Source organism: Orycteropus afer, unplaced genomic scaffold (assembly GCF_000298275.1).
Source record: "Orycteropus afer afer isolate SDZICR_OR568_19922 unplaced genomic scaffold, OryAfe1.0 scaffold00008, whole genome shotgun sequence".
NCBI lineage: Eukaryota > Metazoa > Chordata > Mammalia > Tubulidentata > Orycteropodidae > Orycteropus > Orycteropus afer.
Genome location: NW_006921595.1, coordinates 5,437,969 through 5,457,133, shown reverse-complemented (window position 1 = coordinate 5,457,133; position 19,165 = coordinate 5,437,969). Strand labels below are relative to the sequence as shown.

The 19,165-nt window shown below is 39.9% G+C and overlaps 1 protein-coding gene across 1 annotated transcript in view; it reads left to right on the top strand.

Annotated features, from left to right (window-relative positions):
- Nucleotides 1-19,165, top strand: part of CREB5 (cAMP responsive element binding protein 5) — a 444,981-nt gene that overhangs the window by 413,303 nt on the left and 12,513 nt on the right. Inside the window, exon 7 of the mRNA XM_007945571.2 lies at nt 15,646-15,969. Within this exon, the coding sequence (XP_007943762.1) occupies nt 15,646-15,969 (324 nt within the window). The remainder of the gene's footprint in view (nt 1-15,645; nt 15,970-19,165) is intronic.

The window sequence follows — 19,165 nt, the reverse complement described above, 5'->3', positions numbered from 1 at the left end:
TATATGATGTTATGCATAAAAACAAGAAAAGAAACCATCCTACAGGATGCAATTCCTTCTTATACGCCATCCAAATCCAGACTCTCTCTTACTGGCCTCTGCTGAAAGGAAGAAACTACTTGATAATACCCCTGTGATGATTAACCTATCTGGAAACTGGGGTGAAGTGGATAATTCATCAAAAAAGGGAATTGAGCTTGTTGTGGGTTTGGGACACTTTGACTCATCTTGGAGTCACTTCTCTTTTACTACTACTCTGCCTTATCATTTTAAATTAGTTAATGTCAGAGACGTGGGGTAGAGTGTGCTAATGGCTAATGTTTTGAATTTAGTTCACCGGGCCTTTCTTCAGAGGCACTTCGGGATGGACTGGAACATCCACCTTTCCAGTTAGCAGCTAAGCATGTTAACCCTTTGTACCACCCAAGAACCAACACTGAGGTTCAAATCCCTTTTCTTCACTTATCCCAAGCATGTAACTTAACATTTCTTTGCAGAAATCTTCTATATCCCAAAAGGGGAGGAATGATATTTGTCACCTATTTCCTAAGCTTACTATCTGCAAAGAGTTTTGCCCTCTCTTGAAGGAAGCAGTGAGTTTCTTTTTTGTGGTTTTTAGAAGGAAGGTACTGACTTAGGACAGGGAACTATATTATTGTCAGTCCCTAGTGAGCAGTTGCTTAAGAGAACTTTGGAGTCAGAAAAGAATTCACTTGAGCTGGAAAAGAAGACAGATCATAAAAATGATATCTTAAGCTTGTTAGAAGATAAATTCTTAGAGAGGCCACTTTCAATTAATAAATCAACCAGAAAGCTTTCTACTTGGCATTTTTAGAATGGTACTCAGTTGTGACAATATGATTTAAAGAGATGGTTCCACACTCCCCGCCCCACCTCTCCCCTTACTTGTGTTGTAGGCAGTAAAAGCATAGATTTAGACCTCTGGTTTATGGAATTGTACACTATGAAGATGATCGAAATGGGGAGGTGAAAGAGAGAGCTTAGCAAAGGCCTATGATTCCACTGTCAAAACACACCAAGTAGTTAATGTATTCTGATTGTCATACTACCTGACATAAAGCTTCAGAGAAAACTCTGAAATTAGAAATTAACTTGGAATACTTAATAGTTTTGAATACCTGGTTATTAATGGACTTTTTTTAAATGTGGATGAGAACCAGCATGATTGGCATGCATATTGGCTCAGAAGGCAATTGTTCCTCATTTTTGAACTGGAAACACTGCACTGTCATCTTTTTGGGTGTAACTCAAAAGCTGTCTTTAAAGTGTGACTTGCCAGACATATACAAGTGGCCAGATCCTTCAAAAAGTATAAATGGTTCCTCTTTGAAATACATTAAAAGTAGACATGCAGAAGGAAAAATTAAAAAAAAAAAAAGAAAAAAGATTTATGTTTTTTTCCAACTTCCCTAAGCACCACTTTATTTCCCCTACTGTGGTCTGCCTGAAATGCTGAAGGCTATGCAATGATAGAAGGAGCCTTGGTGGACCAAATGGTTATGTGCTCAGCTCACTGAAAGGTCAATGGTTCAAATCTACCAGCTGCTTTGTAGGAGAAAGATGTAGCAGTCTTCTCTAAAGATTAGTTTTGGAAATTCTATGGGATAGTTCTACTCTGTCCTGCAGGGTCACTGTGCATCAGAATTGACTCAGTGGGTTTAGTTTTGGGTTTTTTATGCTGTGATGGAAGTTTTTAATAATGATTACCTTTCATCCTACATTTCTCAGGGGTTTCTACAGGTCCTCCCTGCTCAGTGAGACAAAATAGTTGACAAGTGGCACCATGGATTATCCGTGTGCCCAGACCTAGGCGCTATTTATAAATGTGGTATTCATATTGTCAAGTGATTGCTGAGTTGAGCAACATATAATCCAGACCAGTGAGGCAGACCTGGAACTTTCATTAGCAGCAGAGAAGAATCATCATGGCAAGTGAACTTGTCTATTGATCTAATGACTATAAGCTCTAATGCACTAGCAAACCCCAAAAAAACAGCACTTTCTTCTAAGTTCAGTTCAAAGTCAAAAGATGTTGAGTAGATGCTTAAGAACCAGGGCTTACTACACCCTGATTTATTCATATTCACAATCATCTTTCTATTATCTATCTATCTACCTATTTATTGATCTAGCCATCCTATTTCTATCTCTCTTTCCCCTCTATTCCTCCCTCCATACTTCCTTCCACATCAGTGTTGAACACTGACACACTTTGGGGAGACTCATGCATGGGATCAGACCCAGAGACTGAACTCATGTCAAACACAGAATATGTTAAATTAGGCTTGGATGCACACACCAAGGAACAGAACAACCTACTCTTCCATATAGTCTACAGCCTCATAATTGGAAACACCTGGAGACTTTTCCTTACTGTAATACCTTTGAAGTCTCTTTCAAAGGACACGGTGACACTCCCAATGACTGAACTAAAGCCAAAAGGTGACAATATTGGACAACTGTCCCATGGACTAGGCAGAGGTGTGTTCAGAGAAGCCCCTTCCTCCAGACAGAGCCTCTCAAGGCCTATTAATCAAACCTTTAGATTCAGAAGTTTGAGCATCTGTGTTACTGAGAGATGGCCTCTGGGGAGAGATCTGGGGGCAGTGCCCATTCAATACAGCTGCCCTTGGAAGGGCTTGGGGAATGATCTGCTGAGAACTGAGTAATGTGGTGATGACTGGCTGCTCCAAACAGTCCACTGCCAAGTCCCAGACCTCCTACAGTAGGTGCTACAGTGGGAGCATTCATCATGGTGATCACCAAGCATATGTCCAAGGATTGCTGTGCATTCAAAAGGGTACAATTTATATAACTGAAGTTGCCCACTCTCCATCTTACTTAGGATTATGGGAAATGTAGCACTAAGGAGAAATCTTTTCCATCACTGTTCATTGCATCACTTTTTGCCAAATAGTTAGATCAACCCACTCAGGCAAGGCCCTGTGATGCACATGTGGAGTGAAGTTTGCTGTGGGAACTTGAACTCTGAATTTCCTGACTTCTATGCAATTAAAATCCCAACTGTAGTACTACATTAGCATGGATTTTCCATCGAGGGTTATAAATGCAAAATTCTATGTTTCATATATATTCTTTTAACATATGTTACAGCCTGTTTCTTATTGGAGGAGCCCTGGTGGCGCTGTTGTTAAAAGCACTTGGCTACTAACTGAAAGGTCAGCAGAACTCATCCAATAAAATAACAAGGGATTACTTTTTTTTCCAATAGACCTTTCTTCTTGTATAAAAACTGGAAATAAGCTCTCACCTAAAATTACCCACGCTTGCAGGTGCTGGATTTTTGGGGTGAGGAGTGTGTGCTAGTAAGACAAAGGGCATTATTCTCCCTGCAATCACCACCAGAAGGTGTTCTTTCTGTGGAGAAAATTATAGGCCAGGGCTTCAAAGACATTACATGGTTAGGCACCGCTCCTCGAGACTTGCAGGCGGCAAGCAGGCAGGCAATCAACAAATATTTATGTGAAGCCCACTGTGTATTCAGCACTTTTAAAACCACCAGGGAAACCAGCCAGGAGGATATAATATCTGCTAGGGCCAAATCACTGCCCAAGGTCATCCCATAGTGCTTAAGGAGCTCAGTGACCTGAAAAGTACAAGGGGTACTAAAACTGTATCTCACCTGATTAGGAGGACATTGGTAGACTAAGAAAATGAGACCCAAGGAAAGGCCCTTTAACTAAAACTGATGCTTGACAGGTGGCCCCTCCTGTCCCTTTCTCTCTCCCTTTAATAAAACAACCAGTTGCCATCAAGTTGCTTCCAACTCATGACAACCTCATGTGGTGCAGAGTAGAGCTGCCTTTCACAGGGTTTTCAAGGCAGTGATCTTTCTACCATAGATCACCAGGCCTTTCTTCTGAGGTGCCTCTGGGTATGTTCGAACTGCCAACCTTGTGGTTGGTAGTTGAGCATTTAATCTTTTGTGCCACCCAGGGATACCTAGAACTCAATAGACCCAGCCCCCATTCCCTACATAAACACCATCACCACCACCACCACCACCACCATCACCACCATCCATCCAGAAGTGGAACCCAACTGGATGGATCACTTCATCAGATATTAAAATAATAATAATAATAATGAACATATTTTAGAAATAATCAGACACATATGCCAAGATGTGTCAATATAGGATGGTCAGCACAGTGTTCCAGAGGGGAAAATGGATGCACGTCAATCAATGGCGAATTGGTATATTTCCTTAAAGAGGAATCCGATATCCATTAGAAGTGACATTATTTTTGTGTGTGTGTAAGGTGGGGTGTGGGGGAAGACCATGGACTGATATTACACACATGGTGGCCTGTGAAGAGGAGGGCAGCACTCTCACCTCTCCTGTACTCAGTTCTTTAATCTGGTTTTATGGATATGGCTGAAAAATCACATTAGCAATTTTGAGGCCTGTATCACAGGTAGCATAGTGGCTAAGACACTTGCCTGCTAACCAGACGGCTGGCAGTTCAAACCCACCAGCCACTCCTCGGAAGGAAGGTTGGGCAATCCTACTTCCGTAGTGATACTGCCTCAGAAACCCAAGGAGGGGTCGCTATGAGTCGGGTTTGACTCGACGGCACATAACAACAACAACAACAACATCACATAATGATGCTTTACAAAGGTAAATAAAATCCCTACATTCTTCTGGTGGATGTGTGTGTGTGTGTGTTACTGCCAAATTACAGTTCCCCTAAATTATCTTTGGGCAAGAGGGTTTTTATTCTGTTTTTAACACTGACTTCTGTTAAATTTCTCTTATTAGGTCCATTTCTTGATGCTAGTCTGCCAAGACCCAAGATCTTTCTAGATTTTGCTTCTAGTGTATTTAACCATCCCTGGCGGCGTAGTGCCTAAGGCATTTGACTGCTAACCAGAAGGCTGGCGGTTCAAACCCACCAGCCACTCCTCGGAGAGATATTGCCTCAGAAACCCAAGGAGGGGTCGCTAGGAGTTGGAATTGACTGGACAGCAGTGTGTTGTGTTTTGTTATTAGCTTTGTATCATACACAGTTGATGGTTATGGTTTCAGCATTTCTCCTTAGTTCTAAGCCAGCTAGATGACACAGTTGGAGTAAAAGGAATTGTCTTAGTTTCCTAAGGTGGCCTTAACAAAATACCATAAAATAAGTAGATTTAAAGAACAAAAAAATTATTTTTTTCCCAGTTCTGGAGGCTAGACCCCTAATATCAGCCATGTTGATTCCTTCTGAGGGCTCTGAGAGAAGAGCTGGTCTTTGCTTCCCTCCTAGCTGCTGGTGGCTGCTGGCAACCCTTGGCATTCCTTTGCTGCTTATAGATGGCATTTGCCTCTGTTAAATGCTTTCTGTCTTCCTGTGTATGGAGGAATTCTGGCGGTTGAAGCATTGGGATGCTCACCAAAGGTTTGGTGATTCAAACCCACCAGCCATTAGAAAGATTTACAGGCTTGGAAACCCCATAGCAGCAGTTCTACTCTGACCTATACGGTCACTATGAATCCGAATCGACTTGATGGCAGTAGGTTTGTTTTTTTTGTTTTGTTTTCTCATGTGCGTGACTCTTATAAAATACTACTCAGAAGGGATTAGGATTAGGACCTACTGCACTCCAGTATGACCTCATTTAATTTAACTAATAACAGAAGAAGAATCCTACTTCTAAGCAAGGTTATAGACGTGAGTTAAGGTTAAGACTTCAACATAACATTTTGAAGGACACAATTCAACCCATTTATTACAGGAGGGTAATCATGTCTTGCAAAGCTGTCAAATTCTCTGAGACAAATGCTAAAAACCCGACATTGGCTGCAGCCATTCTAGAGCAAAATACATCTTTTTGTCCTCTATTGTGTTATAATACAGTGTTTCATTTAAGGTAACATCATAATAAAATATTAGTGATTCTCCGATAATGTGAAGAATTTTTAGCATCACCTTGTTAAAAGAAATGGTAACCTTCTTTTGCTTTTATTTTCATTTTAAAAATCCAAACTCAAGGTAATATATTTTAATGCTATGAAAAAAATTATTTAATCTCTTGTGTTCTTATTTTTCATAAAAAGCTGATATTAATCCCCTGACACATACACACAAGCAACTCTACTCTGTGACACTTATTATTTTATTTAGAATTATGGTTTCTACTGTTCCTTATTCCAATGTATTATTACCAGGACCGTGTAAAAGAGATATGGCAAATGTGAGTGTCTCCATTTCATAGAAGAGGAATTTAAAGCTCAGAAATGTTAAATGATCATCCAAGGTGGCTGAGCTAGGCTTTAAAGTCAAGACTTCTCACTCCAAGTCTTCTACTCTTCTAAATTTCTCTGCAACAATGACTTGTCTTGTTATGTGTGTTCATACAATCACTTCTCAGATTTCTATCACTTAACAGACATCAGCTCAGATACTTTCTCTGATGGACTCGGTAGCTAAAGGTCCTGCTTTCATTTGTTAGGTAGATTATGGCACTGGGATCTAAGTGATTTACTTATCTAAACATCTTGGTGGTGCAACAATTAAGCCCTTGACTGCAAACCAAAAGGTTGGTAGTTCAAACCCACTCAGTGGCTCAGCAGGAGAAATCCACAAGGATTACAAGACCACCCTAGAGAACAATTTTACTCTGTCACATGGAGTCACTACGAGTCAGAATTGACTCAACAGCACACAGCAACAACCAAATTGTCTTACAATAGAACCGAAACTAACTCTAGCTCTCAGAACAGCAGTTTGTTCTGAAATGTGCTAGAATGCACAATTTGTTAAAGCGCTCACCATCCTGGTGAATTATAAAAGACAGCCACCAAGTTAAAGAGGTACAGGGGAGTGTAGTGATATCTGAAATGAAATAATTACACAAATGGGCATTCATTAATTCCTTGATTTAACAAGAATAAACTGAAGGCTCACTCTTGCAGATTTAGATACTAATATAAAAAAGTCTGGCAGAAAAATTGCTAAGATTTGCCTCTGGGGTGTGTTTGCCTTTTTAACCATTAAAATTCTCTGCATCACGTAATGCTTAGGTCTGCTTGTCCTCACCTTAGACATTATACCCACAGTGGACAATTTGAAAAATGAAATCAAACATATTAATTTCCTTGCCTATATTAATCCAATGCCATCCAGTTGTTTCGGCCTCATGGTGACCCCATGTGTTACAGGGTAGAACCGTTCCATAAGGTTTTTCTTGGCTGTTATCTTTATGGAAGATGATAGCCAGGCATTTCTTCCACAGTGCCACTGGGTGAGTTTGAACAGCCAACCTTTTGGTTAGGTATCCATCACAAACCATTTGCTCCACCCAGTGACATCTTATATTACAAGTACCAGAATTCTGCTTTTCCAAGGTACCATCCTATCTGTGCAATTTTCTTGTGTCATCTTTCTATGGACTAGAATACTGACTTATAATACAATTGCATTATGCTGTTTATTAATTGCATTATTTGTGGTAACCTCAGAACTTACACTTTTTAGTGATACAACATGACAAATCCTACGACCATTTTTCCATCTAGGTCTTATAGAATCCTGCCTTCCTCCCACACCCCTGCTCTAATCTGGTAAACTTATTTGAAAGTTTATTACAAAGCCAAAATTCAAAGCATAAGAATATTTAAATTGTGAAACTATTAGGAACTGAGTTACGTTATAAAAGCTGTGAAAGGAACATGTTGTACAGCATTTGGTTAAGCTGGGTATGCCTTTAGTTAATTCTCTTAACTAAAATTCTGAAATATGTATGAGTTTTAAGATCCACTGAGTTGTATCAATGTCACACAGTAATTCCCAGTGGACATTCTGAAGCCCATGCTTGAATCTGGGCAATAAAACGATTTCTTCTCTGACAAAATGAAACTCACAAGTTATATAACTGTCCCATGAACACCATGTGACAGTTCTTTCTCTCTCTCTGTCCATCCCATCTCTTTGTCCACCTGTCCATGCTCCTCAAGTTTAGAAAACATTTTGTGATCCAGATTGGCCATTTATAGCCATTAAATTCAGTGGGTTGAAATGCCAGTATTGTTTTATTTGTTCAGAGACCTAATTTCAGAACCCTGTAATATATAGAGCAAGTCAATAATCATTGACACTGCAGGCTCCTCCGATGAAATATCTCACAGCATTTACCATTTAGATCATTAAAAAGTCTGTGTTGGGCACCTCTGCTACTCAGCCAGCTTTGGGGGTAAAAGAAAGAAAAAATTACAGCAATGCTTTAGGGAGGCTGCTGATGGTAATTATTCTGTGTTCTTAAGGAAATAAGAATACAGATGTTGGCCTATTTTTATATAGACACTTTCTTACTACTGGGTCATCCCAGACACACTACCTTTTGGTATCATCACATTCGTTTCTGGGACCAATCCAAACAGCCATTGATAATCAAACCTTTCTGGAAAAAATGCTCAGACCTTCCTCATCCCCCAACCTACTGAATTGCAAATAATGTTTAATTCGGCTTGTTTTCTGAGCCTGTAAAGCATAAGCAGTCAGCCTGGCTGAAGATGGAAAGGAGATGGTTTTACAGTTCCACAAATGTTTCTAATTGGCATAAGTGAGTTGTTAATGGAAGATAAATTGCCTTGGGGTGGATGTGGGAGTGTGTGTGATGTGTGTGTGATATGTGTGTACACTCATGCAGGCAGATGTGCATGCACCAACCGCGGAAGTAATGATGTGTGCGTGTACCTGGACTTCACATGCCGGGCTATGATGCAAAACTGACCGAAGCAGGAAATTAAAGAGGAGCTAGCTGGGGCTGGGTGGTTACAGCAGTGGCTGCCCTGGGTTGGGATGAGGTAGATAGCTGGTTTCTTACCAGGACTCTGATCCGAGGCAGCAAGACCCACCCTTCCACTGGGAACAGTGAACAAGGAACTTGTAAAATACACAGACCGAGTGGAAATGACCCTTATTGACTGAAACCAGCTGTGTGTTAGGTTTCTCACTGTCTCCCTTGATTTGCTCTCTCAAATAAATGGATGTGGTAGAAACACTATGGAAAGTAAACAGAATCATTTCTTCTTTCTTGCAGTTGCACCTCAGTAATAGCCTTGGTTTCTTATGACTGAAAAAAACATATGTTTATTTGCTCATTAATTTCCCTGCTTCCCTCTCCCTTGCCTTTTCTTGGCAGTGGGTAGAACGTTATTTAAAACAAGACAAAGTTCAGCTTCAAAAAGAAAAATCATTCTGCAAAATACAGCTTGGACTCATTTGCTGGTCATTTATCATCCCTAAGAGAGCGGGGAAAGCATATCTATAGTTGGCATATCTTAATGATTTAGAGTGCAGTTGCCCTTGTTGGCACTAGGATATAGGGAAGCACTAGGTTCTTTAAGCCTTTGAGAAGTCCCCCAAACAGTTTTGCAATGACATAGAGAATATTAAATGTGGCATATGCAGAGCAGCTTGACAAGCACTTCATTTCCACTGCTTTCCTTCAGATATAATACAGGCTAATGCTTGGAGGATGAAGTCAAACCCAAGCACCCAGCATATTAGATACTGAATTCTAATAAGCACCTGAGGGGTGCTTAAAAGGCTTCACTTCCATACTTGTGTATTTTTCTCTCCGACGTTCTTTAAAAAGCTTTGGATTCATGTATCTCCCATTTCCTTTGGGTAGTGGGCAAATGATATGCCTAGAGCCATGCCTGGCACATAGTACAAGTGCAATAAATATTTGTTGAATGAATAACTAAGTGGAATGTTATAATCCCTACTATTACTTTGTCTTGGCATGAAACATGCAGGAATAGACTTGAGGCAATCAAGTAATTTCCCTAAACAGTACAAGCTAATTATTGAAGAGATGGAAATCTGGTGCATAGTATTTATTTGACAGGCTCCATTTGCTCCTAATTAAAGGTGAAAAAGTTGTTTGTAGCATTGAAGGGATAATTATGGCGACCCAATCCTAACAGTTTTTCAATTTTCCATGCCACATTTTCAGGGGAAATATATTAAGATGAAATGAATGTGCATTCCTCTTGCTTATTTGTGTTTTCTCTGTTACTGTTTTTTTTTTTTTTTTCCAGTAGGGCAGACAGTGTGTGGAGAGGGGAACTCTTTTCACAGTAATTTTATAGCCCAGCTGCCTACACAGTTTGCTCTTCTGTAGCTGACTCTACTAAGAAACTCTGGTTAAGTAATAAAATCATCCTCCTGTACAAAATAGCACCTGCAGTGACCCCAAAATGACAATGCTGCATCCTCAGCATAAGCCTCAGAAGCTCTTCATTCATTCATTCATTCCACAAATATGAATTCAGTATCTAATATGCACCAGGCACTGTGTTGAGGCTGTGAATTTAGCAGTCAGCAAAATTCAACATGGTTCCTGTTCTCGTGAAGTTTATCGTCTGGGGTGATTGATGAATATTAAACCCATCATCGTACTAAAAATCATGTAACTATGAACTGAGTCATAACTTTTTTATGGTTCTTTTGGGGTCATATAACCATAGGAATTGATTTTGACTGGGGGACCAAGGAGAATTTTACTGAAGAGGAGCCTGGAGAACTGAGAACATAGACTTTCTGATGAAAGAGAAAGACCCTTCTAAGCAGGAGCAGTAACTAACGCCCTGTGTCTGGGGGCACATGATGCTCTCCATTGACTAAAATCATGTCAGTGTGGCCTGCAAGGAAATAGTATGGGGCTGACGGGAAGGCAGGGCCACACCCTACAAGATATACCTATGTTGTTGTTGTTGTGTGCCGTCGAGTCAGACCCAACTCATAGTGACCCCTCCTTGGGTTTCCGAGGCAGTATCACTACGGAGGTAGATTGCCCAACCTTCCTTCCGAGGAGTGGCTGGTAGGTTTGAACCGCCAGCCTTCTGGTTAGCAGTCACATGCCTTAGGCACTACGTTACCAGGTTATACCTATAAGCCATACTAAAGGCTTTGACCTTCATCCCCTGAACATTTTTGTTTTAATCGTAGACTTTTTTTTTAAAAGAAGAGCAGTTTTAGATTTACAGAAAATTGAGCATAAAGTACAGAGAGTTCCCATGTGCCCCCTGTCTGCATTGAAGTGTTTTACACAAAGGTGAGGAAGTGGGCACCGGGAGAAAGGATCTATTGACCTTATCAGATGTGTGTTTTAGAGGAAAAAGTAAGTACCGATTCTTACAGCAGCCAGTAGTTGAGCTTCCTGGTAGTTCTTATTGTCTACTCTCCTCTCCACCAAGTTTCAGAAAGGATGTTTCTGGATCTCCTGTGTGTGCCGAATAACACACACACACACACACACATACACACACACATACAGCTACTGCTGGACCGTCTCCTCTTGTGACTTTTCTAGTCTCTTCTCTATCTTTCTGCCTTTCCTTTTGATGAAGATGATGTGACATAATATAGTTCATTTCTGCTTTTGGCTAAGAGTCAATGGCATGCCTTCCTGAATCTTCTCTCCTGCTTGTGTAGAATAGTGGTTCAGGGAACAGGCTCTGGAAGCAGAGGGCTTGCTATCAAATCCTGCTTCCACTCTCATCAGCATTGAGCACTCGGGCAAGTGACTCTGCCTTCCTTTTAGCCTCATAGAGCTGCTCTGAAGATTGTGTGAGTTAAGACTTGTAAAACACAGGACTGGCATATAGTGAGTGCTCCTAAAATGCTAGCTATAGTATATAATCACAATCAATGGAGAGAAGATTGAGGTTGTCAAGGAATTCACATTGCTTGGTTCTACAATCGATGCCAACGGAAGCAGCAGTCAGGACATTAGACGACGTGTAGCATTGGGAAAGTCAACTGCGAAGGAACTGTTTCAAGTGCTGAGGAGCAAGGATATCTCCTTGAGGACTAAGGTGCGCCTGACACAAGCCATGATATTTCCAATCACCTTGTATGCATGTGAGAGCTGGACAATGAATAGGGAAGACCGAAGAAGAGTTGATGCTTTTGAGTTGTGGTGCTGGCGAAGAATGCTGAAAGTACCATGGACTGCTAAAAGAACTAACAGATCTGTCCTGGAGGAAGTGCAGCCAGAATGCTCCTTGGAAGCAAGAATGGCCAGACTTCGTCTCACCTATTTTGGTCATGTTGTAAGAAGGGACCATTCCCTGGAGAAGGATGTCATGCTTGGTAGGGTGGAGGGTCGACGAAAGAGGGGGAGGCCTTCAACGAGATGGATTGATACAGTGGCTGCGATGATGGGCTCGAGTATAGCAGGGATTGTGGGGCTGGTGCGGGATCGGGCAGTGTTTCGTTCTGCTGTGCATGGGGTCGCTATGAGTTGGAAACGACTCGACGGCACTTAACAACAACAACAATAGTATATAAAAAAATGTCTAAGATAGATGGTTAAAGCAAAAAAGAGCAAGATATAAAACTATGTATCATAAAAAGAGCTTGTTTATAAATGCTTAGGGAATGTCTGAGGATATATGAGAAACTCTATGATGATTACATCTGAGGAATGGGACCAGGGCTTAGAGGGAGAGGGATAAACAGGGCACTTTCACTTTTTCACCTAAAAGTCTTGTAGTAGTTGGATTTAAAAAAAAAAAAAAAAAAAAAACATGCAGCTATATTGCTTTTATAATAATGAAATTCCAAAGACTAGGCAGTCCAGCAATACCATCCAATATGCCGAATTAAAAACACCATAATGATTTCAACATATTCTTTTTTCATAGCTCCCCCTGCCTTTAGCTTTGGAAACTCTGATGATGCTGTTAAGTTAAGGCATTCGGCTGCTAACCAAAACGTCAGCAGTTTGAACCCATCAGCCCCTCCATGGAAGAAAGATGAGGCAGTCTGCTTCATAAAGATTTACAGCCTTGGAAACCCTATGGGAAAGTTCTACTTTGCCCTGTAGGGTCACTATGAGTCAGAACAACAGTGTGTTAAGTTTTTAGTTTTAACTTTGGAGATATCATATAAAAACTTTTCTTGGGGTAAAGAGAAACACGTATATAAAGTCCAGAAATCCATTCCGTTTTCATTTATTTTACTTCTGTGAGATTCAAACAAAGGTGTTTTGTTTTGTTTTTTTAATTGCACGTCTACCATGATGCCACTGTGATGATGAAATGATTGTACTTGTCCTTCCGTCTCTGCATCTGCATATGCAGAGTTGTCTGGGATGCTGTTTGGCCACCAAGTGCAAACACTGCATGTGGCTCATCTGTTGCTGTCTTCCTTGTGCTTTTAAGCAGTGCTTGAATTTTTCATAATGAACATTTTTATTAAAAACAATGAGGTCATTTCTAAAATTGGAGATGAGGAGTATTAGCTCACTTTTCCATTTAGTAGTAAATACAATATCCAGGGATTCAGGAAGCTCTTCTTCAGGATCATCATTCTGGGGTCAGGAGCTGCTGAATAGTAGCTGTTGCTCGTGAAAGAGGAGGTGTGTGGCTAAGTGGTTACTGAATCATGATGCAGACAGTGTTTTAAATGATTGTCTAATGGTAGCATATAGTCTGTCATTCTGTCATCCCCTTCACTGCCCCTTGTTTGTTTGTTTTCTGCAAGTGGAGGTTCTTCATGTTTAACTAAAGGTTTTGATAATTGAATTGGTATTTATCAATATTTTACTCTAACCCGTTGAGAATCATTAGTATTGCACAGGGCTGGAGCATAGTCACTTTGATCATGATTTAAATACAGCCCTTCTTTTCCCCTCGTCATTATACAGCACTCACATTGATCAGACAGGAACAAATCAGGAGAGAACTTTGAGTGCTTTGGTAAATGCTTCATGAAGCCAATGTGGTCTTGGCAATCAGACTATCATCTCTGAGTAATACATATTTCCAAAGCAGAACTGTGTTGTACAGTATTTAGCACATTGTGCCCCTCAAGATATAATGATTATTGTCTGTGTAGAAGAAAACACAGTTTTGAAGAAACTGGGACTAAACTAATTACCAAATGATTCTTTAGATCAGGGTCAGCAAGCTCCACCCTGAGGACCAAATCTGGCCCATTGCCTAATTTTGTACACACAGGAGCTAAATATGTTCTTTACATGTTTTAAATGGCTAGTTGAAAAAAAATCAAAAGCCAAATAATATTTCATGACATGTGAAAATTATATGAAGCTCAAATTTTATGTCTGTAAATAAAGTTAGGGACTCCCTCCCTGGGTGGTACAAACTGTTAACTCACTTGGCTGCTAACCAAGTGCTTTTTAAAAGGTTAGAGACTTTTACTGACTCCTCAGAAGAAAAGTCTGGCAATGTATTTCCAATACATTGGCCATTGAAGATCCTATGGAGCACAGTTCAACTCTGACACACATGGGTTTGCAGTGAATTGGAATCAACTCCATAGCGACTGGGTTTTAAATAAAATTATATTGGAACACGACATGCTTATTCATTTATCTATTGTCTACAACTGCTTTAACACTACAATGGCAGGGTTGAGTAGTTGTGACAGAGACCATACAGTATGCAGCAATTAAAATATTTACTACCTATCTCTTAACAGAAAAATTTGCCAGTGCTTGCTTTAGATAGTCAAATAGGGGTTATAGTGGAACCTGTCAGAGCTGGAACTCCACAGGACTGCCTTGTTTTTCTGAGTCTCTCAAGTTTTCTCAACCACTCTTCTTTCACTCGTTTTAGTAGAAAATATTTGAGTTTTCCTTCTCTAACAGGTTTTCTCCTTATGCAGGTTCCAGCTTTCACAAGTTTTACTGCATGTCTTTGTACATTTGCTTGCTTGCTGATGGGTAATTAGAAATAGATTTGGGCTATTGATGTGACTCATCCACTAAAGAAGGTGAAGAAGTGCAATACTCCATATTCTTCTACTTTCTTCATTTTTGTAACAAAGTCAGAACAAAGTTATTGTGTGAGAAATATCATGGTAACCAATGAAAAGGGCCAACAAAAGTTGTGGATCACTAATTCTAATTTGAAGCACTCAAATTATATTAGTACCTTGCTGCATCGTAAAATTTGAAATTATGTCTTCTTTGTGTCTAAGAAATCTTTTGAGAGGCAAAATCTTTATTTATTTTAATGTTTTAAAAATTTGTATTGTGGTAAATATGTATGTAATATAGCCTTTGCTATTTCAATAACTTTCACATGTAGAATTCAGATACTAATTATGTTCATCATGTTTTCCAATGATTTTTTTCCATCATCCTTAATAGAATTTCAATGTCCACTAAACATTGAGTGAGAAGCAAAATGTTTTATTCTTATGACCCCTATAAAACACTAAGCTATATCAGATATAGTCTGTTTTAGATTTTTGTTCAGTGGCATTGTCATATTAAATAGTTCTATTTGGTTCATACTTGAATTCAGCTGTCAGTATGATATGATGAACAACTGAATAGTAGGAAACACCTCTTTATAGAATGTCTAAATTTTGATATGATACACTGCTCATCAGCTGTAGAAGTTGAAATAGCATTTATAGCTGACAATTAGTCTCCTCCCCTCCACAATAAATAAGAAAATATGAAATTAACACAAAAGCTTCCTTTTCCCCATAAAAATTCTAACCATAGTACCATAAAATATTATAATAAAAATATTCCTATAGAATTGGAAATATGAGTCCTTTTGATTCAAAACCCCTAATGCGTCCATGACTGACCTCAGTGATTCCCTCTTGTTTTGTTCTGTTTCAGAGGTTGAAGGCTGCGTTGACTCACCACCCTGCTGCCATGTCTAATGGGAATATGAACACCATGGGACACATGATGGAAATGATGGGCTCCCGGCAGGACCAGACGCCACACCATCACATGCACTCACACCCTCATCAGCACCAAACATTGCCACCCCATCACCCCTACCCGCACCAGCACCAGCACCCAGCACACCATTCTCATCCTCAACCCCATCACCAGCAGAACCACCCCCATCATCACTCCCATTCCCACCTTCATGCACACCCAGCGCATCACCAGACCTCACCACACCCACCCCTGCACACCGGCAACCAAGCACAGGTAGACCCTTTTAATGATCTCTTTCCCCCTTCTGGTTAACAGTTCAAGCTATAAAGCTGGGGTCATTCACATCAGCCTTGTTTGACAAACCCAAGTGTTCTATCTGGTGCTCTGGGGAGCTCTATTCATTCCTAGGAGGTAATGGCTATCTATACTACCCTACAAAATCATAATTTCTATAACTAACACATTAAAATTTCAGGCTCAGTCTCTAGGGCAAATGTGAACTTCAAGTTCTCCAAAATGTGTTCTTGCATTATGTTACAAAGTTAGCCTTAAAAAAGAAACACCAATGGGAAGATTGGAAAGAATTTAAGCTTGAGAGGAAAGACACAAATAAAAAATGAGAAAAATAAGTTAATTCTGATGCTAATTCTAGCTGTTATGCTTTATAACATCATAGAGACTCACTTATGTCACCTGTAAAATGGAAGTTCCATACAATGGGCAGTCTTCTGAGTAAAGTAAATGCTAAAAATCTAAAGAGTTACAACTCAAGGCAGACTAAGAGGCTTGTAATGGATGCTAGGGTGAAAGGTGATGTATAAATGGTGTGGAGAGGTGACTCATCCCACCAAATGTGAAATGCGTTGGAGGAAGCAGAGAGAGCCAAGCTCTGTAGATGATCAGTTCAAGAGAAAGGCCAAATCCCAGTGGTGGAGAGTCACCAGGAGTGGCTAGAAAGAAAGCCAGCATTTAGACTAACTGAAAGAGGGTTGGGGGACCAGGCAGACGTTACGTCACCCACCCATGTACCCGAGTGGGTTTTAGTAAGTGGAGGAAGGGCATGGCTGAGAACATAGCTAGATTCAGACACTTTGGATCCTTAAGCAGGATGACCGTTGGCCCCTCCACCCATTCTGCACTGCCTGGTTCCAACCAGTGGGGTCAGCATGTAGTGGGAAGCCTGGGACGCCACGTAACACTTATTCACCCTCTCCTCTGACCTCCGCCTCTGGAGACAAGACTTCACAACCAGACAGCTTTTGAGCTCTTTAACTCCCCTCCCCAAATATACACACCAAACCCACACAGCCATCCACAAACTGGGTCATCCACAAGCAACTTAATCATTTGAAATAAGCGTACTTTGATAAAGATCTTTAGAAGTATTGCTTGTAGTGAATAAGATTGCAAGCGTTGGAGTGAGACAGTCTTAATTCTTTTTCTACCTTACTTGCTGTGTGGCTGTGGACTGAGTTAATTAGCCTTTCTAAGACTCAGTTTTCCCACTTGCAAAATATGAACAATAAGAAAATAGCTTCATAGGTTCTTATGAGTATTAAATGAGAATCTCTATAAAAGTCCTCAGATCTGTTTTCAATGCATTAGTTACAATTACTTCCAAACTGAAATAATATGATAGAAGTTTAGCAAGTAGTTTAGAAATAAAATGTTATCCAGAGCATCTTTATAGTCACATTTTCAGTCAAATGATGCACTGAAATGTGTATTTAGAAGGGGGGAAAAAACTACAAAGCTAAAAATAGGCAAATAGATTCAAGGTTACATTTTTTTTTTAAGGAAAAGGGGAGAATTAAGTTTTGTTTACCGTTGTGGGCTAGTTATTTCACAGACAAGTTTAACAGTTCTTTGAATATAAAAGCCATTCAATTAGCTAATTACCAATTAGCTAATTGCCCTATGTTTCAAGGCAGTAAGTGGCCAATTGTCTATGCAATTAGTTAATTGCTATTATAATTAGCTGCATGACCAGTTCCATTTTTATTCTTATACTAGAAAGAAAAAGTCTATGTTGGACTTATTAAAATTTGAACAAAATCATTTAGACAGTGTTTTAAATATCACCCTTAAATTGTACTAAATTGGTCGATTACTGAGCACTTGTGTTGCTTCATTGTCTTATTATTAGAACAGTAGGAATAGAGGTTTCTTCAGGTCTTTCCAACTCCGAGACTCTAAGGTTATTTAGAATAACTGTTGTCTTTAGGAAATCACAGTTCATTGTCTTCATCAGAGCTTTCAGAGCCTCTCTGTCAACAGAATCCCATTTTGAAAATTAAAGCTATTAGTAACAACATTTACCAGGACTCAGAATCGGGTATTCAGGTTGCATTTGCAATTTCTCCTGTTTGTGATTCTGTTACATGCAAAGATAAGATCCCAAAGTCCTAGTGTCAGTTCATGACTAAAGGAAGTTTTTCCTTAACCAATCCATGTGTTATACCCTGAATCTGAACTGAACCTGAAATCTCCACATAGCTTACCCCTTTGGGTGAAGGTGTAGGAAACATGGCAGGGGATAGAGGTTGGTGAAGTTAGAGTAGAAAGATAGAGCATGGAAGGAGAGGTTCTTGCAGGGGAGATTAAAAACCAGTTGTGCCCACTTGAGAGTCTTGTCTAGAGCTGGCAATAAGAGATTATTGTTTCAAAAAAGAAAAAGTAAAGGCAAAAATAGCAGAGCAGTTAGTCCATTCCCTCTTAATGCTTTGCTTTGGAGTAGTTAACTCAGAGGTTAGCATCTGAAATGACAAGTGCTAAATCTTTGCCAATAACAAGGATTACGTCTGCACCAGCCACTCTGGTGAGTAAGATCTTAGACAAGTTATTTGTTATTTGTCTGTGATCAGAAGGATGGGAATCGCCAATACACACCTATTTTAGAAAATGTCTTTGCTTTAAATAAAATGACTGAGATGCAGTCCAACCTCAATCCTGATCTAATTCTTTTACAGTCACTCACGTAAGGTTTGATGGAGTTTAGGGTTAAAATATATCATCACCAGTCAGCTGATGTCAGCCAGTAGCCATTATTAGTGCAATTACAGTCATTCTGATTGATTTCAATCATAGGGCTGGAATGTGGTAGAAAAGGTTGTTGAGCTTCAGTTTTAAAACTTTTTGCCTGTTATTTCTATAGGTTAAATGTCTCTTGTAAAATAACTTTATAGGTATTACAGCTATAAACCTGAGTGACTGAGAAATGGGAAAGAGGGGGGAAAAGACCCCCTTTATTGAGAATGAAGAAGGGGGAAGAAATGAAGTGCATTAAGGAAAGCCTTAGGTGTCCAGACATATAAAGAGTCAGTCATAGAAATTTCACAAGGTGCTGTGTGTCTGACTCATGGAGGGAAATAAAGCTATACGTGTGGGGGTCTCCAAAACCTTAGATGTTACTGAGCCCCATGCAGACCTTACAAGGAATCTGTAAGCATAGTAAAATTTTTTAATAAAG